The sequence below is a fragment of the Notothenia rossii genome (assembly GCF_949606895.1).
Source record: "Notothenia rossii genome assembly, chromosome: 1".
Taxonomy (NCBI): Eukaryota; Metazoa; Chordata; class Actinopteri; order Perciformes; family Nototheniidae; genus Notothenia; species Notothenia rossii.
In genome coordinates, this window is record NC_136912.1 from 89,069,857 (window position 1) to 89,090,897 (window position 21,041).

The 21,041-nt window shown below is 38.5% G+C and overlaps 2 protein-coding genes across 2 annotated transcripts; both read left to right on the forward strand.

The window, feature by feature from the left end:
• The first annotated feature begins 40 nt into the window (after positions 1–40).
• armh1 (armadillo like helical domain containing 1) lies at positions 41–1,072 on the forward strand. The gene is made up of 4 exons (XM_079656626.1): positions 41–165; positions 247–324; positions 400–481; positions 589–1,072. The coding sequence occupies exons 1-4, from the start codon at positions 112–114 to the stop codon at positions 615–617; spliced, it is 243 nt and encodes an 80-aa protein (XP_079512752.1). The 5' UTR covers positions 41–111; the 3' UTR covers positions 618–1,072.
• Positions 1,073–1,965: 893 nt separating this feature from the next.
• On the forward strand, positions 1,966–20,864 carry mutyh (mutY DNA glycosylase). Its single transcript, XM_079650874.1, has 23 exons — positions 1,966–2,184; positions 3,906–4,039; positions 4,559–4,598; positions 4,684–4,757; positions 5,114–5,155; positions 5,244–5,315; positions 6,028–6,141; positions 6,683–6,780; positions 9,034–9,178; positions 10,454–10,541; positions 11,011–11,193; positions 12,086–12,231; positions 12,335–12,478; positions 13,699–13,749; positions 13,847–13,987; positions 16,151–16,231; positions 16,312–16,369; positions 17,731–17,918; positions 18,034–18,114; positions 18,312–18,368; positions 18,454–18,568; positions 19,605–19,732; positions 19,812–20,864. Exons 1-23 carry the CDS (start codon positions 2,079–2,081, stop codon positions 19,974–19,976), a joined length of 2,451 nt encoding a protein of 816 aa, XP_079507000.1. The 5' UTR covers positions 1,966–2,078; the 3' UTR covers positions 19,977–20,864.
• The last annotated feature ends 177 nt before the right edge of the window (positions 20,865–21,041 follow it).

Genomic DNA, 21,041 nt, shown 5'->3' on the forward strand with positions numbered 1-21,041 from the left:
AGGATATGTATTTAATGGTGTTTAATGTGTTAAAGCTTGCTAGCTGAAGACAGTCAAGAAGTTTCTCGTGAGCTTCTCTCTCTCGGAGTGATCCAACGTCTTCTGTACGCTATGGGTAACAGGGAACACACCGATGCCCAAATACAAGCCAGTCTGGCCTTGAAGGTACATACAAGCTTTCAGACAGACATCAATTGTATTCATTTGCTCTCTCACACACACACTTATTCTGTCTTCTTTGCGTAGCACTTTGTCCGCTCATTCCCAAATATTGAGGAACATGTGCAGAGAGGCATCGGCAGCACACTGTTTGCAGCTTTTATGGTAAGCTTTAATAACTCACTGAATCACATTATTAATATATCAGTATAAACAGATTGAATCCCTGTCTTTCTACAGAACCAAGCTGACACTTTGTACATGAATATGGATGAAACACAAGCAGAAATCCTGTTAACTAATAAGGTTAACATAACTGAAGGTAATGTTGGTATTTATAATATGATTTTTCGTATTTTTCCTCAGTTGCCTATACTATGTGATAATAATAACTTTTTCCTTGTTTTCTTGTATATTTTTGCATTCCAGTTTGGTTTGGGGACAACTCTGAAGGCTGAAAAAAAGTGATTCAGAAGTCAGGCAGATTATTAAATCATAACATTTTGGTAAATATTGTTAGTATGTAATTTCAAGGCGGTAAAAGGTGGGGTATGTAATTTATTTCAGAAACACTTTTTGTTATATTCCATGGAATGCTCTTATCATCCCGATAGCAATGAATATCTTAAATGCTTTGACAATAAATCCATTAAGAAATGTCATCTGTGGAAGCTGTGGTACTGCAAAAAGCACGACCAATCATTTTAGCCGACCCGGCTAAAATAACTGGATGGCCTACCTGCCTGTCAGCCTTCCATATGTGCACAAACTTATCTCGTGCCCTCATTGGCCATGTGCACGTTCGTGTGTGTTGGAGGAGGGGCTCTGTACGGAAGTGGCAGATTTTTTTGGCTGTGTATTTTCAAATTCTAGCGCACTCGAGCTGGTTTCTTCAAAATTACCTACCCCACCTTTAAGTTCCTAATTTGCTTACTAATTAGTTTTATTATGGAATTATTAAAACATTCTTATCAAATATGACTTTAGATGTGATTGAATGTTGAGTTGCACTCTGTGATTATACATGGACAGTTTTAATACACTTCATTTATAAGTTTGCTTTACACACTTGATTCTCAGCTGTAATTTGGAGATTGTTTTCACTGTGTTTCTCAAAGCATTTGCAAAAATGTTTCCTTAGTTTTTTGGGGGGTGTTATTTTTAATATGCACCAATTAAAATGCCTCCAAGGGTGAATAGTCAGAGGTGGGAGAAGTACTCAGATCTTGTACTTCAGTAGAACTACCAAAGCGTTGGAATACTAATACATAATACCTTTAATAACAATAAATAAAATAATAGTACGAAAAAACAAATAATAAATAAATAAAATATAACAATTCAAATAAAAAAATGCAAACAAATATTATAAAAACAAACAATAAATTAAGAAAGTACATAAATGAAATAATAATCATACAAAACAGCATAATAAAAACAATGCAATAAATAAAAATAATAACAATACAATTTCCTATGAAATATTATTAAAATATAATAAGAAAATAAAAAAACAATAATACAAATATGATAATAATAATAATACAAAATATTAAAAAATACAATAAATAATAACACAAATAAAACATCAGTAAACGACAAGGGACGGTGGGGCTGTCGGGTTGGCCAGTTTTAGAGGGACCCCCCTTGTTGTTTTAATATAAACATTTCAAATCTTTAAATCATTTTATTTTTCTTATCATTTAATTGCACAACCAGACTCCCTTTGATAATAATTTAGATCTTGAGCCGCCCACCGGACATAGCGTCATACGCACATTGCCTCTTTACTCAAAGCGGATTGGACGAGCAGCGACTCGTCCCTGAACGTGGCGGGAGCTAACGTGAAGTAAACATGAGTGCTGTTTCTGTTTGCAGACACATGAAATAAGTCAATACTGTACATGCGGTGATTTGAAATGAGCAAGCTACGTTCAGCGATGACTAAAGGGAAGAGAGTCGGACTGGAGATGGTGGAAACACCAACTCCAAAGAGGAAGAGGTCAACGACAGCTGTGAAAGAAGGTGGGCTGCTCTGTTGATGCCTCACTTATGATATACTTATTATACTTGTTAGAAGACAGACACTTTGAGTTCTAACTTTATCCACTTTAATATAGTGAATATGAAACAGATCGATGTTTGTGCGCAACATCCTGAAGTCTGCATAGAGATGTTATGGAAGAACTAATTGTACTTGTAAAATCTCTGTATAACACGAACAGTGCACATTAAAAGCAACACTTGCATGATGTAATGCAATCCAGTAACAGCCAGTTATTAAATATTGCCATTTAATGTGTACATTTCTACATTATTGTAGTAACCACCATATAAGAATCAATCAACTAAGTACCTACTGAGCCCACATTAATCCTTTTAAATGTCACACTTTAACCGAGAATACATTCTGAATTGTTTTTATGTATTTATAACTTTTTTTAATAGTTTTGAACAATTTATAAATTCACAAACGTAACTCATAACAAATTATACAATGATGGCTTATTTGGAGTATCCATCTAAATAATGTTAAAAATCACAATTTCATATAAAACACAAGATACATATGCAAAAGATTAAATAAAATAATGTAAAAACAACATGTACTAACAAAATAACGCGTATAAAAATAAGATAGGAAAATTCCATTTAAACATTTTATGACTGTTTGTACTGTATATAGAGAAAAGGCAAAAACATTTATAAAACAACAGATACATGGTCTTTCAATTATTTTTTTAAGCATTTTATACAGTATGAAGCATTACCTTAAAATGTACTCATGAACCAGGACAGTGGTCCTCATCCTTTTCCGTCAAGGACCCCTTAAATTGAATATTAGATCACAGAAATCCATTTGATAAGATTTTGTCTGAAGGAGTCGTGATTTTGGTTGTTAGGCATAATTGAGAGCAGAGCTATATACAGTACTGTAGGTGAGGATATAACTTTTACAAAGTACACTGAACAAAAATATAAACGCAACACTTTTGTTTTTGCTCCCATTTTTCATGAGATGAACTCAAAGATCTAAAACATTTTCTACATACACAAAATAACAATTTCTCTCAAATATTGTTCACAAATCTGAAAAAATCTGTGATAGTGAGCACTTCTCCGTTGCTGAGATAATCCATCCCACCTCACAGGTGTGGCATATCAAGATGCTGATTAGACAGCATGGTTATTGCACAGGTGTGCCTTAGGCTGGCCACAATAAAAGGCCACTCTGAAACATGCATTTTTGCTTTATTGGGGGGGTCTGGGGGGGTCCGAAAAGCAGTCAGTATCTGGTGTGAGGGTTAGGATTAGGGTTAGGGTAATGTTGTGAATCGAGTGGCCTGTGTTCATCGTCCATAACATACGCCTGCCCATACCATAACCCCACCACCACCATGGGCCACTCGATTCACAACATAACCCTAACCCTAACCCTCACACCAGATACTGACTGGTTTTCGGACCCCCCCAGACCCCCCCAATAAAGCAAAAATGCACTGCTGTATTTCCCATCACATTTTGGCTCACATATAGTGTATAACCAAATAGTGAAATTAAACTATTCCCTTGGGGGTCCTGGAGGGAGTTTCAAAGGGTCTGTTCAGAACATCTATTCTTTTGACGTTTCTTCTCTGGATATTTGAACAACTCTGGGATTTGTATCAACATCTTATTTAACATCAGTGTAATCTACCTTGTTGTTAAAAGTGTGATTTGACTGAATTATGTTTTTGGCCTTCCAGAGAAATCCACAGACCCCTCCTCTCCTCGGTCCACGTTCCACACGTTCCCTGACCCTGCAGATGTTGAGCGGCTGCGCTCTCAGCTGCTCTGCTGGTACGACCAGGAGCAGAGAGAGCTGCCCTGGAGGACTCTGGTAAAGAGACACCTTCTTTCACTGGTGGACAAGAAATGTAGTATTTTAGTTCACAAAGTTCATGTATATGGTTATTTTTGTATCATTAAGAGCCTGGGAAGAGCTGTGGTCAGTTTGGTTCAGACATGAGTTTACTTAACGTTCATGAAAGCTGCTTTTTCATTTTCACCATATTGCTTTTATCATTGAGGTTACTTGATTGTGTATTTCTTGTCTCCGTTTTTATCTTAAACTTAAATCAATATGCAAAATACTCCAAATATCATCTGTTAAATGTCCTCAATTCAAAAGCATTATTTGACTTTTTCACTTGAATTATGATTATAAAATGTTGTGAGATTTTTAAATGTCCTTTTCTGTTATGCCATGGCTTTATACAATTATTCCTTCAATATAATATTCTACGAATCCCAAATATTGCAAAAACAATCCTTATATCAAGCTACAGTACCCAGCCTTTGCACATGTAAAACAAATCGGACTTATTTAACTGACTCCCTTCTTGTTTGTCTCCAACAGGCAGTGACGGAGTCAGACCTCAACATCAGGACATATGCAGGTAACAAGAGGATTCCTGTCAAAATGACACATCTTACACTGCTGCTGACACGGGTTATAAATCAGATTGGTCTCTTTCTTTTCAGTGTGGGTTTCAGAAATCATGCTGCAACAGACCCAAGTTGCTACAGTAATAAACTACTACAACAAATGGATGAAGGTAGGCGTCTTCAAGCTGTTTATGACATTAGAGTCCTAGTGATATATTTACCCTGTGCCTCACTGGGGACAAGTGTGGCATGTTTTTTTTAATCTTTTCCTTGTTTCCACTAGCGTTATCTCTGCTTTATCATGTGTATATTCAAATATGGTTGCATTCTTGTCGTATGCTAGACTGAACAAATAATCCCAATTAGGAAGAGCATTTTTCAGTCTTCTTAAGTAGGAATCAATATTGTTGCTAACCAGTGACACAAAATCAACTTTTGAAGTGAAGCACACATGTTATATGTATTACTGTGATGTACATTGCATGCATTATTTGTAATTGTACCTCTTGCTTTGATTGTGTTCCAGCGGTGGCCCACGGTGCAGGATCTTGCAACTGCTACTCTAGAGGTGATTACTAAAGCAGTCCCTGAAACTGAAGGGATTTTTGAAATGTCTTGATTTGAATTGAAATGTAATAATTTCCTTTTATTTGTAGGAAGTGAACCAGATGTGGGCGGGTCTTGGCTACTACTCCAGAGGAAGACGACTGCATGAAGGAGCTCAAAAGGTCTGTGTTGTGTTTTTTATATCAAACATTTCTGTGACAAGTCTCAGCATCATAGTCTAAAACAGGGGTGTCCAAACTATGGCCCTGAGCAAATTCTGAAAGTATAATGGAGTATGGCCCACAAATGAAACTTGTGCTTGTCTTGTATTGTACTTGTTAAAGATATATGTAAACAAATATTACAAAGTATTCATGTGTTAATAAGCCAACTTTTAAAATAAATTCAGTCAATTAAGTTTGAAAACATTTTCTAAAAAATCTTAGTTGATGAGAAAAAAGACCCAATAACTTATTTACCTAACAAGCTTGAAATAGACCCTTCCCCTTATAAGTAATCTGAGGCTTCTGTTTTAAGGGATGAACTGCCAACAAAATAAATGAAACCCTATGGAGAGCTGGGATCTAGGCTGTTTTTTCTTAAAGCAGATTAAAGTATCAAGAATAATTTACTTACATTTGATTGATTTTGCTAAGTTATAATTTAACTTATGAGGCAATACACCTCACCTCTAGTGAGCGGCCCAGATCTTCTTATATTTTTTCTGTATGTGCCCTTCGGTGAAAAAAGTTTGGACACCTCTGTTCTAAAACATTCTGCATTCAGTCTAAACTTAGTGCAAATATTTATAAAAAGGCATACCCTTAAAGTTGCAGGTCATAATTACTCGGTATGAAATATTGAATGTTGTTCATTGTCTCTCCTTGTTGTTAGGTGGTGTCGGAGCTGAAGGGCCAGATGCCTCGCACCGTGGACAGTCTGCTGAAGCAGCTTCCTGGAGTGGGGCGCTACACCGCTGCAGCCGTGGGCTCGATAGCACTGGGTCAGGTGTGCTTCAGACACGCCTACTTTTTCCTATTTATTGTAATAGTTTACAACTGTGTTACCTTGAGTCTCTTAGAGCATGATTTCTGAAATCCACACTTAAAAAAGGGTAGAAAACGGTCTTAAAGTCTTTCAGCAGATGTGTAATTTCCTCACAAATGATCTTACCTGCATTCCTGATGTTGAGATCTGACTCTAAAAAACAGTCAGTAAAGTCAGGATGGTTTTTCCTGGCAAAACAGGAGAGACTTTAAATCTTAAAACATTGTATTATTATATTCCAACCTAAAAAGTCAAATACTGTTGGATGGAATTGGTTAGGAAATAGAAAAAATAGTATTTTGAAAGTGTTGCCTAGCCCTAGTATAGTTACCTGTGGCTATGTGATTCCTGTTTTTGGTTGTTTTGATTTTAGGATATATACAGACAAAACAAAACATTCAAAACTCTTATAAAACCATGAAATAAGGTAGTCCAAAGCAACATTTTAATAGTGTTACTGCCTCGTTTATCACTGATGACTGAAAATATCTCTGTTGCCTAGGTAACCGGAGCAGTGGATGGCAACTTGATTCGGGTGCTGTGTCGCCTGCGGGCCGTCGGCGCTGACAGCACCAGTTCTGCAGTGACAGAGGCTCTCTGGTGAGTGTGATGGAAACTTCTGAAGCAATGGAGACTCAGAGAGACACGGGGAGAGCAGGAACTCTGATGGCAAACACTGACGGTTTATTTGGAGCTTCGGCCGGAGAATTCACAAAACATGTCCTGCAGCCACGAGGTGTCATAGCGGTTGCCAAACCAATTCTGAAGATCTCTCGGAGAATAATCAACATTGTGCATAACAAGATAAAGCACTATAACCTCTATCAGCTAACGCCAACAGGCAGGAACAGGGAGACAAAACACTGAGAGCAAAGCAGCCAAGGCTACAGGTTCCTGTGCTCAGTGAGGGCAGTAACACATAACTACACTGTATCTATTTACACATGACAATAAAAGCCTTGAAACTTGAAACTGATAAACTGGGTCGAAGTTATGGGCCTAGGAACAGATTTCCCCAACAGTGAGACTAAACTTCAAACTAATATCCTCAAGTATGATGAACTCTGACCTCGATCCGAGCCATTACCTGTTTTAAAGAAGTGGGCGGGGTCACCGTGTCGTCAAACATCGTTTTTTGGAATATGATTTGGACATTTTGGCAAACTTGCAATTCGCTTTCATGAGCTGAAAACACTGTTATAGTTTGAAGTCCCTCAAACCGGAAAACACTGTGGTAGCAACCTGTTAATCCCATGGTAGCCTCGCAGCTGTTTACCTCTAATTCTATTTTACTTTTACAAAATAAGCATCATGCTGTATAACAAAATACGTGAAAGTAGCGATTGAGACCTTGAAATGCATTAGAATAATGTTTACTGAAGTTATAAATTAAATCAGAAGTGTTATTAAAATGTTGTCTTTTGTGTAAACTCTATGAACCCCGCAGTGAACTTTCACCTAATTTCTTTCGGTATCATTTTGGTAATCTGTCTCGTGTTTGTCATCTCTGAAGTCAGTTTGATTTGACTCCCTTTGTTGATAAGACATGAGAGGAAAGTATGCTGGCCTCCCCTGTGTTCCTACCACTGTCATACTTTTTTGTATTACTGAAATACAGATACATGTAATCTTTGTCAGATATCTTGCTTCACCTGCTGAGGCTTTATCTCTGCATTCAGTTGAAAACGGATTATGTTAAACCTCCTTTAAGCCTGCGTCACACTGTCCCGAAATTGACACTCGATGGACACACGATAAAGGAAATGTTCAAATTCTGCTCTGATCGTAGCAACATTGGGCCATTCGTCAGGGCATCTTAAGCCATCGTATGACCACCGGTGGAGTTTCTCAGGCTCCGGCAGCAACTTCGTGAGCGGCAACTTCATAAGGCACTCGTGAGGGCATCTTGTCAAATCGTGTCATCTTCGTGTCATCATCAGTGCCATCGGGTATTCGCCCTCACTCTGATCGGGGCGAATGCCCGATGGCACCAAGATAACAAGATGCCCTCACGATGGCCTTACGAAGGGCAAAATTGACACACGAATTCAACCCGAAAATGAACCTTCGCAAGGTCCTTTTGCAATTTTTTGGCATGCCAAAGATTTGCCACCGCTCACGAAGTTGCTGCCGGAGCCTGAGTAACTCCACCGGCGGTCGTACGATGGCTTAAGATGCCCTCACGAATGTCCCGATGTTGCTACGATCAGAGCCGAATTTGAACATTTCCTTTATCGCATGTCGATCTGGTTGTTTTATTGCACAACAAAATCATGTAAACATATTATGTAAATAGCCCAATTTGTGTTCTGTGAAACTGAAAAGGATATTATATATTATTTTGAAGGCGACTTGACAGTAAGTTGTTGTTGCTATGGAAACAACATGACGGAGAAAACGTAATATCTTCTACATATAAAGACGGATAAAGTAAAGAACAAAGTCTGAAAATATCAGTACAGTATCATAATACTTTAACATAATTGTTTTTGTTACTTTTGTTGCAGTTGTATCTAGGTCTTAAATGTAATGTAAATGTTCCCTTCGTGTGTGGTTCGGGGCCATCTTCGTGCGAAATTCACAATTCCATATTCGTGTGTCCATCGGGTGTCAATTTCGGGACAGTGTGACGCGGGCTTTAGGCAATAGCAGGGCAATAGATAAGAAAACACAGAAGAACATCTATTTACTTTATTGTTGACTCATGTTGAATATTCACAACAAGGAAAAGGTTCATTTTTTAAGCGACTTCTTTTTGTAACCTGTGGAGTCCCTCCTTGCCAACTGTACATCTGCGTTATGCTCTTCTATTATACCTGGAGTTTGATATGTGTTCTTTCTGCTTTATTTCAGGAGTTTAGCAAATACTTTGGTGGACCCTGAGAGGCCCGGGGACTTTAACCAGGCCATGATGGAGCTGGGGGCCCGAGTCTGCACCCCCAAGGGCCCGCTGTGCAGCCGGTGTCCCGTTCAGTCGCACTGCCACTCCTACCACAAGGTGAGAAGGATCCAGATGTTGATAGCTTTACTTGAATGCAGAACAGAGTATGTGGTAGCGTTTTAATCCTTGTCTACATTTAATAGCCACCTCTGTCGGGGTTATGGGTTTTGACGCGCCTCTCTTTGGTTCCAAACAAATGTAGCAGGGAGATCGTTGCTGAATCAGGTCAGCTTTATTAATTGATCCAAACAGGAAGACACAGTTCCTCACTTCATAGTTACTAAGTTATCAGTATCCAAAAAAGAACAAAAAGAACACGGTCAAAAGACTTTACCGCTCCCCCGTCTCATCCCAATCAGCTGTGTCCTATTAACCTACCATATATAGGCATTCAGCCATGCACGTGATACTGACGCACATTTGATAACAAATGAGTGAGCCTTAAATGAATATATTTTAAACCATAGTGTGACTCACAAAAATACATGATTAATTAAGAGTTTAATCTAAATCCTTATATCATTATTAAGGCTAACATTCAGACCATAATAATGAAATGAAAATGGCTATAACAAAGTATTTCTACACTGTAGTATTACATATTCTACTTAGGTAAATGATATGCGTACTTTTTCTACCACTGCATACATAAATCAAAATGAAAAGTAAAGTTTGTGCTTCCGTTTGTTAAATTAAAGAAGTCATAATATAGAATATTTATCATCAGAGGTGGGAAGTACAAATACTTTGTTACTGTACACATACTCTGTAAGTACATTTTTCTGGTATCAGTACTTTACTCCACTACTTATTTTTTGACAACTTTTTATTTTTACTTCTTACATTTTTAAAACATACGTGTACTTTCTACTTCTTACATTTTCCAAACAGGCTGGTTCCTTTAGTCTGAATGTGTGTTTGGTGGCGTGGTCATTATTATTTAGAGTCATTGCGTGCCTATTGATTTGAACATGATCCGTGTATCCATCATTTCCTGGTCTTCTCTAAAGAAGAGGAACCAATGAAAACGTTGTCATGTTGTCGTTGTCCAGCATGGAAACATTCATTAGCTAACAATGACATTATTGTTCTATTAATATAAAGGGAGGTCAGGTACTCTTTAAAACAGCTGGGAGTTATGGGTACTTTTTACTTAAGTACATTTCGAAGCCCATACTTCTTGACTAAAGAAGTTTAGTCAGTACTTCTACTTTTACCAGAGTATTTTTAAACACGAGTATCTCTACTTCTACTTGAGTAAAGGATGTGTGTACTTTTGCCATCTCTGTTTACCATAGTGAAAAGGTGAACAATTGCTCTTTGAATTTGCAGGTTCATGTCAAACAAGAGAAGAACTCCAGGAAGCTGCTGGGGAAGCAGGACAGGAAGCCGGCCAGCCTGCCTGACATAGAGGACTGTGGTGAGTGTCCTCTTACCCCCCCTCAGACCCCTTCATGTGGTCATGATATCATAGAAGTTGGGAGAGACTAACCATTTCTCTCTTTCACTACACATAGTGTGTTGTTTATTAACCCACCTAAACTACTCTAACAGTAGAAAGTTTGAAACAGCTACTCTTAACATTTTAGTAACACAGTGACTCTGTCCAACTGTAAATACATTTAAAACAGTCATTAAAAAGCTGATAAAATACAAATAAAACACGCAAAAAATAATTAATACAGGTTTACAATACAGGAGTAAAAGTTACAGTGCACTGTGAGATATGAACAGTTATTGGATTTAATCAAAGGCAGCAGCAAAAAGAACAGCCAGGATTTCAAAGCAGTGAGAGTTGCAGTTTCCTGGGAGTTTGCTCCAGATACATGGAGTCCTGGATGGCTCATAATGTACCGTGTATCTCAAAGTACCTTCTCTTCTCCACTCAGCGAACAGCGGGACGTGTCCTCTCTGTCCCTCGGAGCCCTGGGACGATGCGCTGGGCGTTCAGAACTTCCCCAGGAAGCCGGCGAAGAAGCCGCCTCGAGTCGAGCGAACTCTGACCTGTGTGGTGATCCGACCTGGAGAGGGGGGCGAGGACGAGTTCCTGCTCACACAGAGGCCCAACAAAGGTCTGTGCACTAATGGGGGACCTGTTTGTGAAGGGTCTCCAGTCTGATCAGTTTTTCCTTGTACGATGTGAGGGTCTAAGGTCAGAGGGTGTCGTTTTTTCTCATACTGATATTCTGCACTAATTGTGCTGTTGTATTTACTGTAAGGTAATTATTATATGTACAGCACTTTGGCTCAACCAAAAATCGTTTTAACAATGTGCTATATAAATAAAACTTGATTTGATTTGGTAATAAAATGAAACGCTGATCTCACTTCCCTTTTTGGATCAACCAAAAAAAGGCAGATATGAACAGAAAGCTTTTGGTCCAGTTCTTGTAGAATTAATTCATTTGGCTGTTTTTGTTTTTATTATTCACATCGGTGTTCATTTTTTATAATGGGATTTGAAGATTTTAGTTCAACTTTAGCTCAGGTACACTTAAAAAAAACAAAAAAAAGACTAAATACACAAATGCAATGTTGGAAAGTAACTAGGTATATTTACTTAAGTACTGTACTGAAATAAAATAGTGATGTACTTTTACTTTACGTGAGTATTTTCCATTTTCTGCCACTTTATACTTCTACTCCACTACCAATAGAGGGTTAAAATGGTGCTATTTACACACCTGCGATTGTTCGATAACTTTAAATACTTTGTGGATTTACATTTACAATAGAAAATATAATCAACAAATATATGATCGTGTCATTTTTAGGGTTAATCTGCAAGCGAGAAATTCACAAGCTGACATTCACTATCTGCAACATTAAAATGAATCTACTTGGGTGGGCTGTGTGTGTGTGTGTGTGTGTGTGTGTGTGTGTGTGTGTGTGTGTGTGTGTGTGTGTGTGTGTGTGTGTGTGTGTGTGTGTGTGTGTGTGTGTGTGTGTGTGTGTGTGTTACAGGTTTGCTGGCAGGTTTATGGGAGTTTCCAAATCTCCTGCTGGAGGAGAAGAGCTCTGATCTGAAACAGAGGAGGGCGCTGTGTGCTCAGATCAGCGGGAAACTGGGAACCCGTCTGACAGAAAACATGTTCCAGTATGTGGGAGAGGTACGCCTGAAGTTCACCACTTATACATATTTATTCTTGAATGCAAATAAAGTATTTCCGCAGCTCTGTAACCACCCTCTGACGGATCATTGGCTGTCTGCAGGTGGTTCACATCTTCTCCCACATCCACCAGACATACGTGGTCCACAGTGTGTGTTTGAAGGATGCTGACGCACACACTGAAAATGCTCGGTGGCTCAGCCGGTCCGCCCTGCAGGAAGCTGCTGTGTCCACAGGAGTGAAAAAGGTTTGTAATTTGTTTACACAGTTTGTGTTCAGCCCCACTGATAGTAACTGATAGATTACAGAAAACATGTTTTTCCGGTGTTTAAATTGTTTTTCTGTTCCAAGGATTTCAGTGATTTTAACTGAAATGTTCCCCCGATATCATGCTGCTATTTGGAGCTGCAGTTAGTAAAAAAAACGTCTTAACCATTAAAAGGACATCTTGCCTTTTTATTGTTATTGCTATCCTGGCTCCAAAATGGTGGAATGAGCTCCCCATTGACATCAGGACAGCAGAAAGCCTACACATCTTCTTCAGACTGAAAACTCATCTCTTTCGACTCCACTTCGAGCGATAGAATTACTAACAAAGCACTTATATACTAACGGCCCGTCTACACTACAGGCATGAAAAAATCTTGAAGCTGGGCGTGTCTGAAGCTTGGCGATTTTTTGCGAGCAACCAATCACATGAATCTCCCGCCCCCGACATACAAAGCAATAGCAATGTTAAAACGAAGTAAACTGGATATAAACTCTCCAAACAGGCGAAAAAACTATCAGTTTCACCCACTGTGTCTGCCACCTCCCTCCATGCCTGGTTCCTCCGGTTTGTATCCCGGTAAATAGTTCCGGTCGTAAAGAACCGGGTGATTTGCTACCGTAATATCTCGTTTGGAATATGAGGAAATGAACTGCGGTCTGGCTCTCCCAGCTTGCACGCGGTTTGATTGGCTGAGCTTGCACTGGCGGGATTTGCATAAACGGAATTTGATTGGCTGATGCCAAGCATCGAGCCTCAAAAGTTGAAGATGCTCGTGATGCTTGCAAAGCCATGCCATGCTCCCCACAATGCAGTTCGCCGAAGATTAAAAATCTTCTACGTCACGCCATTCAAGTGAATGGGCGAAGCGTTTAAAGCATTTTTTGATGCCTGTAGTGTAGACGTACCGTAACAAAGGACTGGCTTATCTAAAGCCAGTTGAGTAGCACTTGAAATGTTTTGGCTCTATGAAACCTGATGTACTTATATGATTCTGTTTTATTCAAAGTTTGTATCTTCTTGGTCGAATGCACTTATTGTAAGTCACTTTGGATAAAAGCATCAGCTAAATGTAATGTGATTATTACAGTGAGTTTCGGAAATGTAAAGGGAAGTTGTAGTTGTTGCGTTTGTTTCCGGAAGTTGTCCCGGCATGTGCACAATAAATGGGATAAACATCAACGTTTACTCTCCTGCAGATTGTGAAGCTTTATGATTCTGTGGACGGTCAAAAAGAACGAAACTCTGAGGTAAGTAAACGTCTGTATATATAATTTATCACAAATGATCTTATTCTATAATCCTAGATTCCACCTTTATTGTTTTGTTTCTACTGGTCTCACTCAGGAAGGGAAGAGGCAGAGGCACACCGGCACAAAGAATGACAAGAAACCAAATTCCTCCAAAAAAGCCAAAGTGAGCTCGGCTACCAGCGGGGGCAGACAGCTCTCTCTCAGCTCCTTCTTCAACAAGGTCAAAGACGAGCCTTGAGAGGTTTGAGTGTCAAAGTCCTCCATGGTGCCTTATCAGGAAACGTGCCTTTTTAATGTCAACGCATCAGCACTACAGTGTGTTGCCATATTGGTTTCATTGTGGTCCTATTACTGGGATTGAAATACAAAATGCCATCATGTTTTTTAAACTTTAAAAGGTTTATGTTCCTGAAAGGACTTTATTTTTATTAGTATATTGTGAATAGTCCTCGTGTTTTTCCAACAGTATGTAAGTTCACTGTCATGTTTATTATTGCAATAAAAAAGATTTCATGTCAAACAAAGGCACATAAACTGTTCATCTTCTGATTGCTTTTATATTTTTGTCATTGATCAAATAAATCGAAACAAATCTGTTCTCTTTTGTTATAATGATGCATTTCTTTTTATAGAAGAATGTCCATATCTACATTAATCATTTGATGGACAATCAGCAATTATGCAATTCTGAATACTAATCCAATCATATTATTCTGCATAATGAGTACTTTCACATTACAAACTCATGGTATATATTTGATGGTAATACTTGCATACTCTTAGTTGAGTATCTTGTAAATCAGTATTTCTTCATTGAAGTCTTGGTTCTTCTACTTGAGTAAATGATCTGAGTACTTCTTCCATCATTTTACATACAAATAAAAAGTTAATAAATAATTTAATAAATAAAAAGTCACAGTGTAGTATGTCGTCAACATTCAAAGTCAAAAAGTAATTAAAAAAAATAGTAAAGTATGTCATGAAGGGTCAAAGTAAAGTTTATCATAAAAACACGTTGTAAAAGATTCATCGTATAGCCTGTCAGTAAAAAAGTGTCATAGTATTGTATTCTATACAAAACGTAATACCAAAGGTCATTCATAAGTAGGGGAGAGTGGGGTAAGTTGAGCCATTTTTTAGTTATGCTGTCCTCTAAGCAAGGAGAAATGACACATAGTCAAATGAAAGCACACACCTATAATTCAGGATGTCTCCTATCAATGGCAATGATAAGAATTCATATTTGATAAAGGGCAGTAAAAATATTACTTCTAAAAAAAAAAGGGGACTTGTGGCTCGGGTTAGGGGTAAGTTGATCCAGGTCAGGGGGTAAATTGAACCACTGTTCCAACCTGGGCATACCTGTTCAAACCTGGGCATACCTACAACAAATCTTAAAAGGTAACTATAAACAATAAACTACAAACCAAATACAAGTTTAGTTTTTCAAATATTTTTGATATAAATTTCGATTGAATTGATTGATTTTTTTTTAAAAATTTTAACACAATTTCATACATCTTACCAATCAAACACAGTGTAAATTCAACTTTAAATGTAGCCTACAATTAGCTCTTATTATCAACTTGGCCTACTTTCATTCATTTCTCCATTGAAAAACTTGCTTACCCCAAGGCCCATGGTTCACTTCACCCCATAGCCACCATTTTAGAAAAAATAGCCTAGTCACCTTTAGCTTAATGATTCACATGGTTTAATACGCTGCCAACACATCAACATATAGAATATATGTGTTTAAACCTGGATATTTTTTTTGGCATGACAACATCTAGAAAATGTACTTTGACAAGCAAAAAACGTTTTTTTGTACAAATGTTTACTTACCAGATCACAATGAGCATCTCTCTTTCACAGGCAATGAGAAATGGGAGGAGCTTGCATAATTTCTGGTCACGTGATTACAACTATAAGGCGTTGCCTGGTTACAGGGGGTGGTTCAATTGACCCACTGGTTTAATTTACCCCCTTCTCCCCTATGTCGTAGTAAAGTATAACAAAAAAAAGTGCTTTAAAAAAGTGCTTATAGTTCATGAAAAATGTTTGTTTTTCACCAGACAATAATAATGCTTCTACTACTACTTATAATAATAATGATTAGATGAAATAATAATAAAAGCCATGAAAGGGAACAGCGCCCCCTGCTGTGCTGATGGTGTAACAAAGGGGGGGTTTTGTGGGGGGAAATCATGATAAATGAGGAAAAACCGGAAGTGGTTAAAGTCGTGCCAGCACTTTTCTCCGCTATCTTTTACAGTTTAATTGATTGTGTTGTTGTGATTTGTATTTTCCTGATGTGTATTGGAGACTCCTCAGCAGAGGTGTGTGTGGAGCTCCATTTGTCACTCATTCATCGCAGGTCATCGGGTCTTCAGGCTAAACTTTGCTAACACTCACCGGCAGGCAGCGGCCAAAGGTTCTGCAACGTGCTCCCCGAAGTTTCTCATTGAAAAACTGCGAGGTGTGCAGCAGGGAGCTTTACCGTTATATGTTACCGATGTTATAGTCTTATTTTTATCATTAACTTTTGTTATGTTCCAGATGGCTTCTGCATGGCAAAGTGCCCTGTCCCTGCACCAGACCATAGTAGAAAATGGAGGTATGAGGATTTGTGTTATTATCTAAAAGCTACAGTTAATGTGTCTCTGGGTTTCCAGCAAACGAAAATAATTTCTCTAAGTTGTCGAAGAGATTCCCAGTTTACACAACAAGGCTGTCTCTATACGTGTGTGTGTGTGTGTGTGTGTGTGTGTGTGTGTGTGTGTGTGTGTGTGTGTGTGTGTTTGCAGATGCTTAGCTTGTCTTCACAATGACTTCTTTGTGGCATGCTACATGACAATCCCACTCCGATTTATTAAACGTTGTTAGCTTGTAACTCCTGTATGTTGTGGAAATACAGGAATAGGATTGATAGGGAACATAATGTATTGTCAGATGAATACTCCCTCTAATTTTCCTCAATTGCTCACTTATAAATGTGTCCCGTTGAAAAGAATATTCACACAACAGGTTCTCTGTGCTAAATTCAAACAAGACAAACCTGTATAAAGCTGGCTTTCCTGTACAGATTAAAGGGGCCCCATTATGCTAGGTTCATGTAGTCCTCTATTGGGACTTGTTGACGTTCTGTATGTCCTCTTTTCACATTATGTCTGCTTAGAGATGTCACGCCCCTTAGTTTATCATGTAGAATATATTTGAGTACTAGAAAATAGAAGCATGGGTGTTACATAGTGATGTCATTATTTCCCAGAAGTAAACAAAGGAATCTAATGGAAGCGTTCCAGACGGGGGGGGGGGGGGGGGAGTGTGTAGGAGGGAAACTCCCTCTGGAGGGAACTTAGAGATATTAACCTTTGCAGACCATTTACATGCACACAAACATTATAACACTCAGGGAACATAATGTATTGTCAGATGAATACTCCCTCTAATTTTCCTCAATTGCTCACTTATAAATGTGTCCCGTTGAAAAGAATATTCACACAACAGGTTCTCTGTGCTAAATTCAAACAAGACAAACCTGTATAAAGCTGGCTTTCCTGTACAGATTAAAGGGGCCCCATTATGCTAGGTTCATGTAGTCCTCTATTGGGACTTGTTGACGTTCTGTATGTCCTCTTTTCACATTATGTCTGCTTAGAGATGTCACGTCCCTTAGTTTATCATGTAGAATATATTTGAATACTAGAAAATAGAAGCATGGGTGTTACATAGTGATGTCATTATTTCCCAGAAGTAAACAAAGGAATCTAATGGAAGCGTTCCAGACGGGGGGGGGGGGGGGGGGGAGTGTGTAGGAGGGAAACTCCCTCTGGAGGGAACTTAGAGATATTAACCTTTGCAGACCATTTACATGCACACAAACATTATAACACTCTACAGGAAAGGAAAACAATCCCGAAAAGCATTATAGGGCTTCTTTATTTATTTGCTAAATGGTCCTTTCTTGTGTTTTAGACAAGAGAACAGACCCGTGGCTGCTGGTCTACTCCCCGGTCCCCGTGGTCATCATCTTCCTGCTGTACCTGTGTGTGGTGTGGGCCGGCCCTCGTCTAATGAAACACAGAGAGCCCCTCGACCTCAAAGGCATCCTCATCGTCTACAACTTCTCCATGGTCGGCCTGTCAGGATACATGTTCTATGAGGTGTGTTTAGGTCAATCATGAGCACAGTGGTGATGGAAAATACATTTCTGTTCTTTGATATAAAGGGTGATCCTGCTAGTGTTTAATGTGAAGTTATAGTATGAATGTTTCCCAGTTCCTGGTCACATCCTGGCTCTCGAACTACAGCTACCTCTGCCAGCCGGTAGATTACAGCAACAGCCCTCTGGCAGTGAGGGTAAGGAATTCACTCACTTTAATGCGTACGCAGACGTTTAGTCTTTCAAAAGCTACATATGGAACATCATTTACAGAAACCAAATTCTACTAGACAGCTGGCTTTTGTTCAATTTGAAAGATAAAACATGCATTTAACTTTTTCTCAAAGTTAAACATATGCAAATCACACCTTTCTCCATTGTTTCCTTCGTCCAGATGGCCAAAGCCTGCTGGTGGTTCTTCTTCTCTAAGGTCATAGAGCTCAGTGACACGGTGGGTATTAAAAAAAGGAAGAAGTTTCTGCTATCAATTCAAAAGTCAGAGTTGAAATGATGAAACTTCTAATCTCTTTGAGCAGCTCTTCTTCATCCTGAGGAAGAAGAACAGCCAGCTAACCTTCCTCCACATTTACCACCACGCTACCATGGTCTCCAACTGGTGGTCCGGAGTCAAGTATTTGGCTGGAGGACAATGTAAGTCAACAGCTGTAAATACATATATAAACAGATATTTGTATGACTTGGTGAAGGGACATTTGAAAGAGCAGTAGTGATATTCTATATTGTTATTATACAATTCTAATGAAAAGATAAAAACTTAACAAGCATTAAATGTGTAATGAAGCCAAATTCTCTTATATCTTATTCTACTTTTTTGTGTATAAAAACAAATACATGAGCCATCCTGGTGCCCTGGGTGACATATTCCTGTATAAGCATTGTAGTCTACTTTGAATTAATCCAACATTACCGGTAACAGATAGACGTAAATGTGTATTATTCCACAGGCAATCAGCAAATATTTAACAAAAAATAATTTCTCTGTGACTCCTGAAGATTATTATTGATGTTCTAGTAGTCTAATGTTGTCTGGTCTATTGTATAGATGATTTTACCATGGTGTGTATGAAAAGCTCAATTAATGGAGCCGATTACTGAAAGCAATATAGAGACACAATAAGTATAATGATACAGGGGTTACGGTTCAACATATTGCAATAAACTGCAATACTGCAAGCACATTTAAAAAATAAAATAATCTGAAGTACAATCTGAGTAAAACACTATTATAAACTCATAACAGTTACCACAGATGCTGTAACATCCAACATCCTATCATACTGCATATTTCTTTCTGCAATCTGAGCCACTGTCTGCTACATGTCTTTGCATCCAAACCGTTAATGAACTTTTTAAAAACTTTTTTTTATCCATGAGGTATCTCAAAACATAACAAAATGATACGAAAATGAATTTATATTTACTTACATCCCTCACACTGTCTAATGCTCTATACATAAACAGTTGAACTGATGAACTCGGTAATCTTTTTATCTTATTGCATCTTTCTACGCGTGTCAGCTGCCTGTCAAACATTCTTAACATACAGTACAGTACCTAACTCAATTGCTATCAGTCGGATCATTTCTCTATACGTTTGAAACATCTTTACTCACTAAAATGAATGAATGAAACCCATTTCTCACTGCCGCTCTGAATGCATCCTCAGCGTTCTTCATCGGCCTGGTCAACACCTTCGTCCACGTGGTGATGTACTCTTACTACGGCCTGGCTGCCATCGGCCCTCACATGCAGAAGTACCTATGGTGGAAGAGATACCTGACGTCTCTGCAGCTCGTGAGTAATCTCCGATCTGAATCAGAGGAATGTGACTGTTTGTGAAGGTGATCTGATCTGAACTTTTCCCCTCCAACAGGTGCAGTTCGTGCTGTTCCTCCTGCACACCGGCTACAACCTGTTTGCAGACTGCGACTTCCCCGACGCCATGAACATGGTGGTGTTCGGCTACTGTGTCACCCTAATCGTCCTCTTCAGTAACTTCTATTATCAGAGCTACCTCAGCAAGAAGAAGCAGAAATAAGACGCAGTGGTGAGGTATTGTAAGGATGTTTATCCTGTGTGTGCAATACTCACTTATCTCCACTAGACGGAACAACATACTGACTTTTTTCCTCATGGTGCTCACAATTGTATTTCTTTATATTGAGAAATGACTGACATTGAAATGATTGCTCCAAACTAAATATACACTTGAAAATACAGTAGGTTGGTTGAAGAAGTAAAGAGAGATGGATAGTTAAGCTATACGGTCACACTTGATCGTTTACTTTATACCGACATGTTCAAGTAATGTGAAGTATTAGTGCATTTTGTATGTGTTTTCTATCAATGTTCAACAGTGTGAAGTCAAGTATATGGCTAGACCTGTTTAATTTACTCCATTTTGGGCCAGTGTTTACAGTGGAGGTCAGTGGATGTGTCTATAGCTTTAATTCCTGCATTTTGAATGTTTTCTGTAACGGTCCCAGTTCTGTTCTGCTCTCAAAGTGTATTAATGTGACATGGTTAAGCTGCATTTGAGGCAAATAATGGGGGACTGCTCTATTGTAATAAATTCAACAATATAACATATGCATTTTAACATTTATTTTTTCTTGTTTACTCATAAGTTGTTTTATGCTAATTCAGTCACTAAAAACACCTTGGTGAGGCAGTGGTTTGTATTACCTTGTTAAACCGGTTGCATCCCATTACGATTATGAGCAAAAAGCATCAAATGTAGGTTTAAAGGAAAACATTGTTTTTCTCGAGTAATGCTATTGCTTATAATATATTTTTTGGGTCACTTTGCAACATCTGAAAAGAGACTACAGATCATAAAAGGCCTCTTGGCTAACCGGCGCAATTGAAGCATTTTTTTAATGTGCACTGTACCTGTCGACTAAAATAATAAATAAACACAATTCTAACGGCCTTTTCTTATTAGAATTTTTATTTTATTTGAGAAGGGACCATGTACATTACGTACATGAGCGCCCGAGTCCATCATGTGAATGTGCCAGATTTAGTCAAACAGGCTAATTTTCATATGCAGTCTCTGGCAGGTTGATGGCATTAAAAGAAACATTCAAGAGCACACAAGCAT